The sequence below is a fragment of the Cylas formicarius genome, unplaced genomic scaffold (assembly GCF_029955315.1).
Source record: "Cylas formicarius isolate icCylForm1 unplaced genomic scaffold, icCylForm1.1 PGA_scaffold_4__25_contigs__length_36172078, whole genome shotgun sequence".
Classification (NCBI taxonomy): domain Eukaryota; kingdom Metazoa; phylum Arthropoda; class Insecta; order Coleoptera; family Brentidae; genus Cylas; species Cylas formicarius.
The window spans coordinates 28,114,335-28,129,640 of record NW_026844334.1 but is presented as its reverse complement, the minus strand read 5'-3'; the positions used below and the strand labels follow the sequence as shown (position 1 = coordinate 28,129,640).

At 36.0% G+C, this 15,306-nt stretch overlaps 1 protein-coding gene across 1 annotated transcript; it reads right to left on the bottom strand.

Moving 5' to 3' along the window:
• Positions 1 to 1,549: 1,549 nt before the first annotated feature.
• Positions 1,550 to 14,779, bottom strand: LOC132700842 (venom allergen 5-like). Its single transcript, XM_060668414.1, has 6 exons — positions 14,566 to 14,779; positions 14,391 to 14,509; positions 2,445 to 2,523; positions 1,905 to 2,059; positions 1,735 to 1,841; positions 1,550 to 1,652 (listed from the first exon to the last, which is right to left on the bottom strand). Exons 1-6 carry the CDS (start codon positions 14,645 to 14,647, stop codon positions 1,592 to 1,594), a joined length of 603 nt encoding a protein of 200 aa, XP_060524397.1. The 5' UTR covers positions 14,648 to 14,779; the 3' UTR covers positions 1,550 to 1,591.
• Between the last annotated feature and the right edge of the window lie 527 nt (positions 14,780 to 15,306).

The window sequence follows — 15,306 nt, the reverse complement described above, 5'->3', positions numbered from 1 at the left end:
TGGAACTACAATGAAGCTAGTATTTTCATAACTTCTTTTTGTTTTTCTGCACATTTGGGCAAGACGTTTTTCAGTTTCCTCAATGCTTTTCCTATGATATTGGTGATTTGAAAACGGTTGTTTCCTGCTTCACTTCCTTCTCTTGTTCTGCTTTATTACTTGCTTCTGCTTCTCTATTGACGTTTAAAATTGCTGGTATTATGAAACTATCTATGACTTTCTGGCTTTGCAAATATCTATAAATGTCTGTTTTTTGAATCTTTATCTTTAAATAAGTTGCATTTATTTGGATTTTGATTTATAGTTTCTCTGTACGCTTTAGTTTGTTATCGTTCCCCATTTATGAAAGCATTTTTTTCGGAAAAAATGGGGAGAAAAAATTAAGAAGAGCCTGGCCATATTGATAAGGACGGGATATATTTAAAAAACCGATTTAGGCAACCAGCAAGTATTTTTTTATACAAGTATAACATAAAATATTTTGTTATGTAACCAAATTATTAATTCATAAACAATATATATAAAATTATTGTCTCCTCAATTTTCAAAGGAAAAAACATACCTTTAGGGATGGATGGGAAAAAATAGTGTACTTACCAGTTTTCATGCAAATTAAAGAAGAAATAATCACTTTTACCTCTAGTTTTAGTACCATTAAACAGAACGACAAATATCATAAATGTATCAAGATGACGCTCGCGGATTTTGTTTTTTCATGGTCAACTTTGAAAGCTAGTCGATAACGTGGCTAAGATCAAGTAGATTGACTTACTTTTAAAAAATGCATGACAATTATTACCTGAAAACAGGAAGTAAGTTACTTGAAATAAAAAATAAAAGTGAATCCCGAATTAAAACTATATATATTTTATAAACTAGTATTTCAAACTACCCTTCCTGGATGTGTAGAAGAGAAAGTAATTAATATTGACTGAAATTCAAGATTGACGTTTTATATTATGATTAAAAAGCAGCAGAGAAGTCAGAAACGTAAAAAATATATCGATGGAGGTTTTAGTATTGTCATGACCTCTAGCAGGTCATGGCAATACTAAAACCTAACTAACCAAAACTAACTTTATTGACTAGTCTATACACACTTTTAGAAGTAAGAAGTAAGTGCACAGAAAGAGAGATCTGGGATTATACAGGACAAGTCTCGTTGTAGGATTACTGTGCAACGGCTACTCAGGAGCCACTTGGTGGAATGTCAGCGACAAGTCGGGCCTTTCAAAGTTCCATTGGGCACAGCCCAATGGAACAGGCCAGCTCACAGAGACGGAAGTTCTAAGACAAGCCGTCAGTCAGGTCAGATTGCTGGTGGTGGTTTAAATGCAGCATCCTAAAATAGCCGAATTTCCGCGGATTAGGCGCTCGTTTGGCACAGCATGACCTGACTAATTGATATCACGTTCGTTTTAATTACAGTTCACCATCAGATACCCATAACGGCTACCTAAAACTATACAGTCACATTTATGGAGTCCGCAGCCTTGGATTAAAGATGCCAAAATCTAGGCGCAAATGTTTAGTTATAAAAAACAGCACATTGTATTGCGAAAACATTTATTGAGCAAGCAATGTAAAAGTTTCAACATAAATTCTGGCATCCTGAATTTCCGGTTTTGTACGGAGCCCAGTCATAGTTGCCACTGAAAATCATAAAAGATTAATCAGATTAAAAGCAATTCAATGCAGTCAGCCTATAATTCATTGGTATAGCACGACACTTACGCGGGCCCATAATTGCACACATAAAATTTCTGATAATTATATTGGCCATCGTGAATAGGGTAATGGGTGTAACCGCACCCTACGTGGTCCGTGTTAGCCCAAGCCATCTGTAAGATTATTTGGTAGGAAAATTTTTCCAGTGTTACGTCACAACACGCAGTAGCCTTTACCTGGGTATAATGTGCAGTCGAATATGAAAATCCATTTGGATAATGATACACTTCGTGTTCGTTCCACCAACTGTAGATTGCGGCTGTCCAGTTTGCACCTTTTACAAAGTTGGTACTTTTGCTATTAAAAATGTTTTGCCCTACTTGCCACCTCGCTATAATAAAACAAGGAAAAAATAATAAAAAAAAATCGACTTGGGCGAGATATGTTTATATGAAAACCATCCGTGTTTCAAAATTTTAACAATGAATGGATTGGATTGACTTGCTTGGGTCAGTTGTGCTCGTTTTTTTTTTTTTTGAAATTGGTATAAGATTATCTAGTTTTAGCGCATCAGGGAAGATTGAGTTGAAGAAAACTTTGGAGATTAATAAAAGGCAATTTTGGTATTAAACTTTATCACTAGATACGTGAAAGACAATGCAGTGTACATCTTTATATAAGCTTTTATCGTTGAATTTTGTTGAGCACTGCCGGAATTATAAATTACCCCAAATAATAGTTAAAATTAGAAAAACCATCTTAAATATTATACTTACAGTCGGATACGTCTGCGTGTGCGTAATGGCAAGTGTTTGCGATATTTTGTGCAGCGGCGGCCAAATAGTCATCCCATTTCTACAACAAGGCAAAATGAAACAAATCCATGGACCTGTATTTGCGGTTGACGAACATTTATGATTTTGACAAATTTCGATATAAAACGTTATATTACATTTTAAAAGATAACTGCTTACAAGTTCCTCGGGTTACGTTTTTAACTCCATTTTAATAATAATGTCAAATGATTCAATGAAACGATCTGAAATGTATTTTAATAAGCGCCCTAAGAATGAATTTTATGAAAATGTGAAAATACTTCAGGTTTTTTTATACCAACAATTGGAGAGAGAAAGTGAGCAAGTTTTTTAGATTATTCTAAATTTTGTGTTTAGTTTTGTTGTTGTGAAGCTTATCATCTATTAAGGCTTTCAAGGAAATAATTCGTAATACGAAATTTATATTTCAAATATCTACTAATGGCAACTCTCAAAGTACACTGAATTTCATATTCTCAATAATCTTTGCGAAATCAATATAGAACAGATGTAGTAGTTTGAACCTTGATCAACATTGCGGTATCACAATTTTCACTCAGAAGAGGTCTATCATGGTGTCAAATATAATGCGGTGATTGTAAGGCCATTTCTAATTACTCATGTTATGAATCACCGCTATTAGTTATGGAAGATATCATATTATGCTGACATCTAAGAATTATAATATGAAAAGACATGCATTATAATATACTGCAATTATTAGCTCTACACCAACGTAAGATGTAAAACGGTTCGTTTTATTATTTTCGTAAATATATTTTTTTGGGAAAGTAAATTAAAGTGACGCAGTAACCTCTACTTTTCACCTTTTGCCAGACCACAATGACGGGTAGTACGCGAACAGCATTGGCATATTGCTTGTGCTACTACGGTTGGAACTTCTTCTTTGGATAGTATTTCTACAAGAATAATTCTTCCCGATACAGGATTGAGACTGGACTAACCAACTGCTCACAGTGAGTTTAAGTTGTCCGTTAGTTGTAATCCTGTCTAGTTATGTTTAAATACGGAAAGACAAATTTTATGAAGAAATTGTTAATAATGGATTAAAAAAATCACTTATCCCAGATTTAAAGTTAAAAACGCATCTATTATAAATATTTAAAACATTTATTTACAAAATAATTCAATAAACAAATGGATACCTTTTATTGTTGATCTTTTCATAATGACGCTTCTCAACAAAGATATATTTAGTTGGCGATAAAATCAAAAATTATTGATGCCGCGGAATATTTTGAATTGTATAATTTCGAAATCCAAAATGATCAAAAAATAACATGTAGTCAGGAAAATATTGACTTAGTATCATCAATTAGGCACAAACATCTAAATTCGGAAGAACGGGCAAAATTATTTCAACTAATTGAAAAATTCAATAATATTTTATATAAACCTGGAGACCAACATACCTTTTCAAATAATGTTAAACATGTTATCAAAATCACCGACGAAATTCCGATGTATAATCAAAGGTATAGATATCAATTTATACATAACAAAGAAATTAATAAACAAATATCGCAAATGTCAAATGATAAAATTATACAACCATTAAACTCTTCGTGAAGGTCTCCTGTTTGGATAGTTCCTAAAAAGATGGACGCCTTTGGACAAAAAAAAAGGCGAGTTGTCATTGATTACAGGAAACTTAATGGAAAAACAGTTGATGAAAGATATCCTCTTCCTAATATTTCGGATATTTTGGATAAACTCGACAATCCCAATACTTTACAACACCTGATCTAGCGAGTGGATTTCATCAGATAGAGGTGCACCCAGACTCAATGTACGCATGCCTTTTGCACTTAAAAAATGCTCCTTCGACTTTTCAACGGGCAATGAATAATGTTTTATGCAGATTACTAGGAAAATCTGTCTAGTCTACATGATACAATTGTCTTTTCGACATCATTGCAAGAACATTTAGACACCCTTAAACAAATTTTCGAACGACTTAACTCCTTTAACATGAAAATTGCTCTTGATAAATCCGAGTTTCTCAAAAAAAAAACTGTTGAATTCTTAAGACATGTTATAACTCCAGGTGGTACAAAACCTAATCCTAACCTAATGGATTAGTAGGCTATTACTGGAAGTTCACTAAGGATTCTGCAAAAATAACTAAGCCGATGAGTCAATGCTTAAAGAAGAACAAAAAATTATTCACGATAAACCACTTTTTGAGTCATTCAAAACTTGTAAAAAAATACAATGGCGAATGTAATTATTCTATTATCGAAAAATAATTGTTAGCGATCATTTGGACTGTTAAATATTTCCGCCCTTATCTTTTTGGACGTAAATTTCTGATTGTAACCTATCACAAACTTCTCCAATGGCAAAAGAACAAAATTCAAAATTAGTCCTGTCGATAGTCCACCAATTCACGTTCAATTTTCTTGTGAACGACCCGATCCAAAATCAGATCAATATCTCTGGCACGAACGAATTAAACATTTCTTTGACTCACAAGAAACCATTCCACTCTTTGACACCATTCAAAAGGATTAAAATAGAAGACATCTTTCTAAAAAACTTGTCAAGGGTTCTGATATTCATCAGCGCATCACCCGTCATAATTATATATTATATATTTAGAAATATTTAGAAAACGTCTTAAAACTAATATACTCTCCAATTAATACTATTTTTCCCATTTATTTGCCTTATCTCTGTAGTTCTGTGCAACACATCCCAGCCACTGTAATTTTTTTTTGTAAAACTGTGTATCAATTAATCAATCAAATTAATATTGTAAATTAATTCATAAAATCTCTTCAGTTAGGGTGCTTAGGTGAGTAGCTTTCCTAGATTTTGCCATCCTCCTATCTTAAATTATTATTATTATCTATTTTTTTCCCGTTTCCACAGGTAAGTACTTTGAACACGCCTTTCAGCAAGTGCCCAAATAGTTTTGTGATGTTGAATCTGTTTTGTTTTCAGGAATTGACCTTCAAGGCCCCTTCGAGCAATGTGGCATGTGCCTTCTGAAGCTTAAGGTACAGTTTCGGTATTTCACCAGTTTCTCCCACAATTATTGGCACAATAACCACTTTTTCCTGGTTCCTGAGTGTTTTCACTTTGGCGGCGAGTGGCACGTATCTTCGGACTTTGTCAACCTGCGTTCCCAGGACGCTATGGGCAGCCGGTAGTGCAATATCTATCAGGTACGTAATTTTGTTGAGTTTGTGTAGCCTATTGTGTTCCAGGGCGTGATCTGTTAGTATGGTTCTGTTCCAGTATATTTTGTGGGTTTCACTTTCGGTAACAGGTTCTGGCGGGTAGATTGTAGTAAGGAGGAGTCTCCATCAAAGTACCGATTCTTTGGGCTATTTCCTTACCTATTTCTTTACCTTACTTTAGGTATGTTATCGCGCCTTCTGAGGTATTCTGTTGGAGCTAAGGTATTACCTGATCATGAATGACGTGCATAAAGCCCTCAGCGTGCTGTTTTCTAACCAGGCGTTGGAGGCATTGGTGTCTGTTTGGTCTAGTTCAATTGTAGCGGGGTACCGTCCATGTAGTTCTTTTGGTTTCCATCTCTGCATCTTATCTTCAGCAGTGATTATTTCTAGCAATGGTTGATAGTCTTTATCTGCCATATTAAGAGGCGTGAGTTTCTTGTCTGCATTCACGATGTTGCGGTGATACGTGGATGTTGTGTTTTTTTTTCATAAAAGAACCTCAATTCGTCAACCCGTTCTTGGCAGGCATCTTTTAGGTCTAGCACACCTCCTCCTCGCACATTGCTCCCCTTGCTTCCTTTTCTACAGCCGTTTTGCTCTCGCGTAAGCATGTCGTTGGTAATCAGATAACGACTGACTAATTTTTCTAAAACTGATGTTAGGTTTTGTAGATCACAGGCAAGCAAGTGATGGGTCTGTAATTTTTGGGTTCATTTGTGTTCTCGTTGTGGAAGCAGGTTGGGGTTAACAAGTGCTTCATTGAATCTCTCCGCAATGTGTCTGTATGTGCTCGTGAAGTTCCTCCACCAATAGGCATGGATCTGGTCCGCTCCGGCCGCTCTCCAATTTTGAAGCTTTGTAACTGCACTTTTGATGTCTTGCTCGCTCACCTGTATGAGGTTCAACAGTCGTGAAGCAGTGTAGCTTCTTTTCTCCCTTTCTATCCAATATGCAGTTTCATTGTGTGCTACTGGATTGGACCATATATTTTGCCAAAATCTAACCAGTTGGGTTTTGTCCGGAGTATCTTGATACGCATTTGGTTGTCTAAAACTGCTGGGGACTTTTTTGGAACTGTTTGTTTTGCTGGTACCTGGTTGTTCTTTTCGTCTACCTTCGTATTCGATTTCCATAAGCCGCTATTTTTTGTTTTTGTTTGTCCATTAGGTTCATGAGATTCACTATAACGTCCATATTGGTAAGTTTAATTTTGTTCTTTTTGGCTATGTTTTCAACTTGCTTCCTCGATTTTGGTGTTGGCTGTTGATAGAGATAAGTATGCAATCTGCCTATATCTGCTCTCAGGTCCGTCAAGCATGGCGAATCACCTATTGGTTATGGTTTTCCCGCTTGTGATAGGACCAGGGGCAGGTACAGGAGATTGCAGACTGTGGCAGCTGCACAGTATGTCATGTGACTTGTACACTCGAACATATCCTATTGTGTTAGCTCTGCGTTTAGTACTCTGTGTACTTCTTGGACATATTTTTTCGTAGCTAGGCACATTGGTATTTTGGGTATACGCGGTCTACTAGTCATCGAATGTCCTTCGTACAATTCTTGGTAAGTACGGCTTTACTTGATTCAATAGGTTGCATTCCTACTGCCGTAATCGTCTTGACTGTCTTCTAATGGCCATATTTTGTTAGTGTTGCGTGGGAGAAGGTGGTGGATCTAGGGCGCCGGTTTGCCGCCCTGCTCTTATTTCTGTTCTGATATGTTTTCGAGCTCAGCTTCGCATAGTACTTTGCGTTTTATTATTGTTCTAACTTGTCCCGCAACTAATTGGGCATCTCTTGGCATCTGGGGCATCTGTTTTGTCCAGTGTTGATATAGTCGTGCAGTGTAGTTTGTCTTTTCTTGTCCGAGGTTGGTAGCGAGGTAGTATGCGTGCATTAGTTGGATTTGATCCTCTTTGCTCCAGCGCTTATTATTATTATTATTACTAATTCTGTGTTAAATTTCAAGAATAATTCATGTAGTATACAATGTCTATTTCCAACTTTTTGAGAGCAAAAAATAGTATATTATGCGACAAGTGCTGTCAACGGCATTTGACCCACGAGTTTATTTGACACAAACCGAGCGCAGCTGAGCGAGTGTTTAATAGATGAGTGACTTAAAAGTTTACAGAATGTGTGGCATTTTCTACGGCACATTTTCGCACAACAACACAAATACATTCTGTAGTGTTATTGTCTATAATATTTTAAAATAACATACGCCGAATATACGTTTTTAACACCTTTATTTCCGTGGCCTTCCACTAGCATGGCTACCATAGAACAGAGTCCCCCGCGAACCATGGAATCTCCCTGGTTGCATCGGTTGCCTGATGGCACATCCCCCTTTTTATAACAAAGCTCGGGTTCGCGGACAAATAACTTAAACATAGTCGGCTAAATATGCAGGCCTTTTAACGTCACGCTTTGGCCTAGACGGTGTCGCAGTTTTATGCACTGTAATATCTTGCGTAACTTCAGTCTTTAGGTCGCGCACTTCACTTGAATCACTGTGAGGGAGAGCACCCCCTTCCATGCTTGGATTTCCGTTAGTTTCTTGTGTCACACTTGGATTAGATTCGCGATATTGCCACGAGGAAGATGACGCACTACTTAGATTAGTATCCAACAAATTTTGTGGCAATCCAGTTTGGGTGTGTGGTAAATAATAGGGTGCTAAGATTAGGTGCCAACGATTTCGGCGGTATTGACCAAAGTCAGTTTCGCCTACATAAGAACGCGGTTCATCACAAATCTCGATAACTTTGCCATATTTGCGAATATCGACCACCCACACTGAGTCGCCCACTTTGAGTGTGTCCATATCTTTAGCATTGTGTCGTTTATTATAATTCCTCTGTGATTTGTGTTTTAAAGACTTTTCTTTTTGCAAAAAATGCGATTGAGGACTTAACGGTTCATCTAATTTGCTCGGCAAGATGGGAAGTGTTGACCGCAATTTTCGGTTCATAAGAAGTTCACAGGCAAGAACCCATGTTCTAAAGATCTTGTCCTGTAAGCTAATAATGCTAGAAATATGTCATCATTTCTATTCTTTTTAATCAAACGCTTTGCCGTTTGAACAGCCCTCTCCACCGCCCCATTGCTTTGAGAAAAATTGGGACTACAAGTAATGTGTGTAAAATCGTATTTTTGGGAAAAATCTTTAAATTTTTTAGAAAATTGGCTACCGTTATCGGATCTTACAACTTCACTAATACCATATCTGGAAAACAGCTTTTTTATTTTTGGAATAATAGCGTCCTCAGTTAAACTACTTAGCTCAAAGAATTCAAAGAACCGGGAATAATAATCTACAACTATCATGTACCATTTTTCGATTTTATAAAAATCGACCGCGATTTTCTGCCATGGTCTACTTACAGTTTTATCTTTATAAAATGTTTCTTTTATGTTATGTCGGTGTTCAACACAATTTGGACAATTTTTTACAAGATTTTCAATCTGTGTCGATAGACCTATCCACCAAACGCTCATTTTAGCACGTTCACGGCATTTAACAATACCCAAATGACCGGTGTGAATAAACTCGAGAACTTTTAATTGTAAGCTGCTCGGGATTATTATTCGTTTACCTTTTAATAACAAATTTTCACAATATGATATGTCATACCTATGCTCATAATACGGTAAAATTTCAATCGGTAATTTTGATTTGTCCGGCCAAGAGGTAATAGATATTCCTTAAGTTTTCTACAGACAAAATCAATTTCTTGTTCTTGTTTTATTAAATTTAGAAAATAATTTTTTATCGGTAGATTCCTTTTAACTGCTCTAACGAAAGTGTCTACTTCTATCTCTAGTTCGTTTTTTAAGTTTGAATTTGGAATAGGGCCGCGCCTTAGAACGTCTGGTATTACGAGATTTTTACCCGGAATATAAAGAACTGTATATTTGTATCTCATTAGACGCATTCTAAATCTCTGCAGTCGCAGAGTCAACGAATATAAATCTTTGGTTTGTAGAATCTGTAGCAATGGCTTATGATCTGTTTCAAAAATTAAATTTCTAATACCCGAAATATAATCTGCAAAATATTCCGCCGCCCAGGTTAACGCGAGAGCTTCTTTTTCGATTTGAGCGTACCTTGTTTCTGCTCGACTTAACGTTCTTGATCCAAAAGCTACAATTTCTCGTGTTTTGTCTGGCTTTTCCTGTAAAAGACAACAACCTAATCCGTATGAGCTCGCGTCAGCACTAATAATTATGGTGTTATTTGCGTCAAAAAAACTAAATTGGGAGGACTTTCTAAAATAAACTTAACTGTGTCGAATGCTTTTTGTTGCACAGCACCCCACATAAATTCGTGCTCTTTTTTGAGTAAAGAAGTTAGTGGTTCCAATAGCTCTGACTTATTATGAATATATTTAGCCGTATAATTAATTAATCATTCCAAGTAGTCGCATTAGTTCTATCTTATTCTGTGGAATAGGAAATTCGCGTATTGCTTTTACACGATCAGGGTCCACTGAAATACCCTTCTCGGAAATCACATGACCTAGACATTTTTCGGTTGTTTTCCCTATAACACATTTTGTTGGGTTTAAAGTTATTCCTTCTTTAAGTAGTTTTGACAGAACTTTATGTAATATTTCGTCATGTTTTTTAATACCGTTAGCGTGTATCAAAATATCATCCATATGGAAAACTACCCCTTCTACCCCGGTCAATATTTTGGAAAAATTTATCATGAAATATTCGGGTGCACACGATATGCCGAAAGGAAGTCGTTTAAAGAAAAACCTACCATATGGTGTAATAAAAGTAGTTAAAAGCTGATTTGCCTTGTCAAGTTTAATTTGATAGAACCCACTTATGGTATCCAATTTTGAGAAATAAATAGATCCATTTAGCTGTGCCAGAGTATGTTCAACCTTCGGGAGTGGAAAATGAGATCGAAGTACATTTTCATTTAACTTGGTATAATCACAGCATAGGCGAACTGTATCTCCTTTGTCTACGCAAACTATCGGACTTACCCACCTAGTTGGAGTCTCAATTGGTTCAATTATGCCCAATTTCAATAATCTGTCTAATTCTACTCTCAGCTTAGGAAGCAAAGCTAACGGAACGGTTCGAGGTACTGATTGAACAAACGGCTTAGCGTCAGGTATAATTTCAATTGATATTTCATTTTTGAATTCCCCTATATCGCTAAAAATTCCTGGGAACTCTTTTCCTATTGAATCTAAACTTAACCTACACACATTTTCTGGACTTTTCTTAATATTAGTATCTAAACTAACATAATCAGTTATAAAGCAAACATTTTAAGTAGGAAAATTCAACACTTTAAACCGAATGATTGCGTTTCTGCCTAGAATAGGTTGTCTTAACTTACGCACTACATAGATAGTTTCCTTTTTTGTAATTCCAGCATATGTCAAATCCATCTTGATTCGACCAACTGTATTTAACTTGTGGTCGTCTGCTGTCCCAATAGGATCGCACGGTGTAATTTTGTATAAAACACCTCCTCGGAAGCATTTCAAATGGCAAGTAGTTTACATCAGCTCCGGTGTCCACAAAGAATGGGATTTTATACTCTCCATCTACTAAAATGTCTACGTACCATCTGTCCTGCTTGTCTAAGTATACCTGGCCGATGAAGTTTGCTTTTTGATTTTCACCTTTGGTTACTTGAGACACGATCTGCTCTTCTGGGTCCTTGGAGCTGTCTGAACTTTGACTGGTACCTTCGCACTCTACAGCACGAACCTTCTTCTTATGACTTTTGCACATGGCACTCCAGTGCCCACGTTTAGAGCACGAACGGCATACAGATGTCTTCGCTTAACATTTATCCTTGCCTTCACATTTAAACAAACCGCAGTAATCACACTTGGTATTGTCTTTGTTTGAGGATGTTTGATGCTTCTTGTTGTTTTCTCTGATTTTATTAAACTTTTTCTGGTTACTATGGCCTCGGTTATGCTTTACTGCACTAACTGACTGTTCCTGTCGGATTATTTTGTTCTGTGAACTTTGGAGTTCGGCCTTACTGCTGTAATCGCTTCTGTCAGTGTTAGCTTGTCTCGAAGTTGTAAACGCTCGCTAACCTTTATGTCGGCCACGCCTATCACAATGCTGTCTCTAATCAACTCATCTTTTAATATGCCGTACTCGCAGTGTTCAGCTAAAGCGTGTAAGCTTGTTATGAAACTCTCCACAGGTTCGCCAGATTTTTGAACTCTTGAGTTGAACTGGTACCTCTCAAATATAACATTTCTTTGAGGAATAAAATACTGATCGAATTTTGTCAATATTTCATTGTAGGTTTCGTTCGCATTCAAGTTTTTCTGCAGCAGAATTTCTTCAGCTTCGTTGCCCATCAAGTAAACCAGCATGTCCGTCTTTTCTGCGTAGGTTTTCTTGCTACAACCGCTCACCGACATATAACGTTCAAAACGTTTTCTCCATTATGCCCATTGCTGTGGTTGTGAAAAATTGAATTCCGAAGGCGCCTGGACATTCGCAAATATCTCGGGCTGCGCTCCTCCTGTAGTCTGACTAGTGCCTGAGTTTATGTTTGTGTCGCTTGTATTCGGCATCGTGGTGCCTGAAATAACCTGCCTTTCTCCCCCTTTTTAAAACTTGAGCACAGCTGCAACCTGCCGATCCTCGGATCGCGCGATATTTTACGTCAAGTGTTTTTTAGGTTAACTTTCTCCAAGTTGGGAAACGGGACTCGATCACTCACTTGTTCAACTTCTCAAAGTTTCACAAGGCACCGCTGCCACCATGTCGTGTTATTGTCTATAACATTTTAAAATAACATACTCCGAATATACGTTTTTAACACCTTTATTTCCGTGGCCTTCCACTAGCATGGCTACCATAGAAGAGAGTCCCCCGCGAACCATGGAATCTCTCTGGTTGCATCAGTTGCCTGATGGCACATATTCACTGACATGAGCGTCAGAACTGACAAACGTCAAAGTTCAAGGCGTGGGAAATATCCGTGGGAAACGAAACTGACGTGGTAAAGTGATGCTTCCCGCACTGTAGACCGGTTTATTATTAGGTATTTTACAGACGGGAGTAGAAAAAAATATTATTTGGTGAAAATCGCCACTATTAACTGTTGAGAATCAAATCTGTCTATCTGACATAACAGACTGATTTGGATTTGGAAAAGAAACTTGCATGAGAGTAGGAGTTCGAGAGTAGGAGTTAAGTCATTTTGAAAAAATTGTAATGTATCGGGATCCCGTAAGATTTTGGTCGAAGAAATAAGATAATTTGTTGTTCGACATCCTTGCCAAACATTTATTTTTTGTGGATGTTTTGTGATTTTCTTTCATTCATCGTGGATTAATTGTACTGCCATTCGTACAAATTTGTTTATTTGTCGTGTTATTTAAACTTACTGTTTAGTAATGAAGCCACGTTTCATTACAAAACAGTATCCAATGATAAAAAAAAAGATTTAAATTGCACGTTCCCATCATAATTTTGTAAACCTGTAGTCTGCTAGTGTTTAGCTCCTGCGCGGATGATAGTTTTGATCTTTTATTATGTGCAATACTGTTCGTTGCCGAACATGATTATTTGAAGCTACTTCAGAAGATGTACAATGGAAATTTCCCTTGTGTTCTGATCAGTTTTTGGACGTCCTGGTCTTAGACGATCTTTTACATTCTATATTTCTATAAATTTTCTCACAATTTTACTCGCAATAGATCTTGTAATGAATCTTTTTGGATATTTTGCCTTAAACAAATTACAAACCTCTTTTGCAGTACTCGTATTGTCTCCATGTCCAATAAAATTTCAATTCTATAATTTACTAATAGAAATGTAATTAAAAAAATTTAAGAACTTTTAAAGTAAAATTTCTGTTTTTTATTATTTTAATAAAGTAATAAGTAAGATTTAGGGTATGCCACATGAATTACGCGTAATTTAATATCGAATTTGAAAATGGATTAAAAAAAAAAATTGGTATCGACATCTACTTTTTACTGTAAAAAATGTACAAAAAAAATCGAATAAACGATTTTGAGATTAATGGGTTCCATATTTTAGGATTTTTAGTATATGCAATTTTGTACATGGTTTTCCACCAAAAATCAGCTCAACTTGTTAACTAACTAGTAAAAACCAAAAAAGTTAATAAAACTAAAACTTAGAAAAGGGCACTGCTGCTGGCCTGATTTTATTCCTAACCTAAAAGAGAGTAGGCAGAGACGATACTACATCAAATGTTTATCCTGAGGGATATTCCTAAACACCTTTTGAAAGTCGCAAAGGACAAAATACATATTTTTTAAATTTCACGGAAACTTTTCCAGTTTGCTATAATGCTGTCAGTAATTCTTAATTTCCATGTAGGTCATAGGTGCAGGGAAACTTTGTGCAATAAAATTAGTTGTGATCACTACTGTAAATCTGATACTAGTAAATAGAAAACAAAGCTATGCGGGAGATCACCACGAGAATATTAATTCGGATGTTTTTGAACACTATTTGGAATGGGTCAGCTAAGCTATCATTCACGACGCGTAGAAACGATCCCAACTTCATCTTGACACAGACATCGTTCATATAGCAGAAAAACATAGTATAACATTTAAAATAAAAGACCTAAAGCTACTGTTGGCAGTGACGCCACGGAAATGGCGAAAAGAAGTTAAGTTGAGATTAATTAACTAAAATAATTAAAATCACCTCACCATCCTCTTTAGATTAATGCCTCTCGGTTGACCTTCTAACTTTCCTCTGGCTATCAGAAGTCTCAAACCGTTGTGTTTTTCGAGAATATATGTTTTCTCTTTCGAAGTAACACCATAATCTTAAATTCATATACCAACCGGAGTGATTATATCTTTATAAGAGTAGGAATACTACCGTATACGCCTTGGTCGCATTCGCCCCAAACCCGGCGGAGCTTTGCCACCAGCATGAGAACCGTTAAAAAAAACCACTTCATAGTTTCAAGAGAACAAACACTTTAATAAACAATTGATGTTAATCACCTACTTATTTATACACTCACTCTTTTGCTTCATATTTGTGATATTTGAAATATACGTTTTTCTAACCAATTTTTGCTGATATGGTATTAAATATATGAATAACGAAAAACGAACGACGTTTTCAATATTTCGCAGATAAACCTTTATTTATTTGCGACTTTTTTCGCCCGTTTTACGCAAATAGAATATTAATTAATAATTTTAGTGGGTATAATCACCATTATTTGCGTCGGGCTCGGACAATTAATTTTATCTATTAGTTCAATTAGGTATTATTAGGGTTTTAAGGCAATTTTTGTCTTAGTTTAAAATGACATTTCCTTAATTGAAATAATAATGATATGATTGATATATTTAATTTCTTTCTCGCATTCTTTATCTAACTAAAACTAAGCAAGAATTTAACAAAAGCAAACGTTCAATATGGCGTTCCTAGTAAAAATGATAGTTGACTTCGGATGGAACATACCCAAAACGCATATTATTTTTGACATCATTTACAAAATCTATTTGCATTAATTTCTTAAAAAAAAATGAATATCATAAAATTGATATTAATAACGTTTCATAAACTTTTGCTTGATGGTTGTAGACAATGATTCAGTAGACGTAT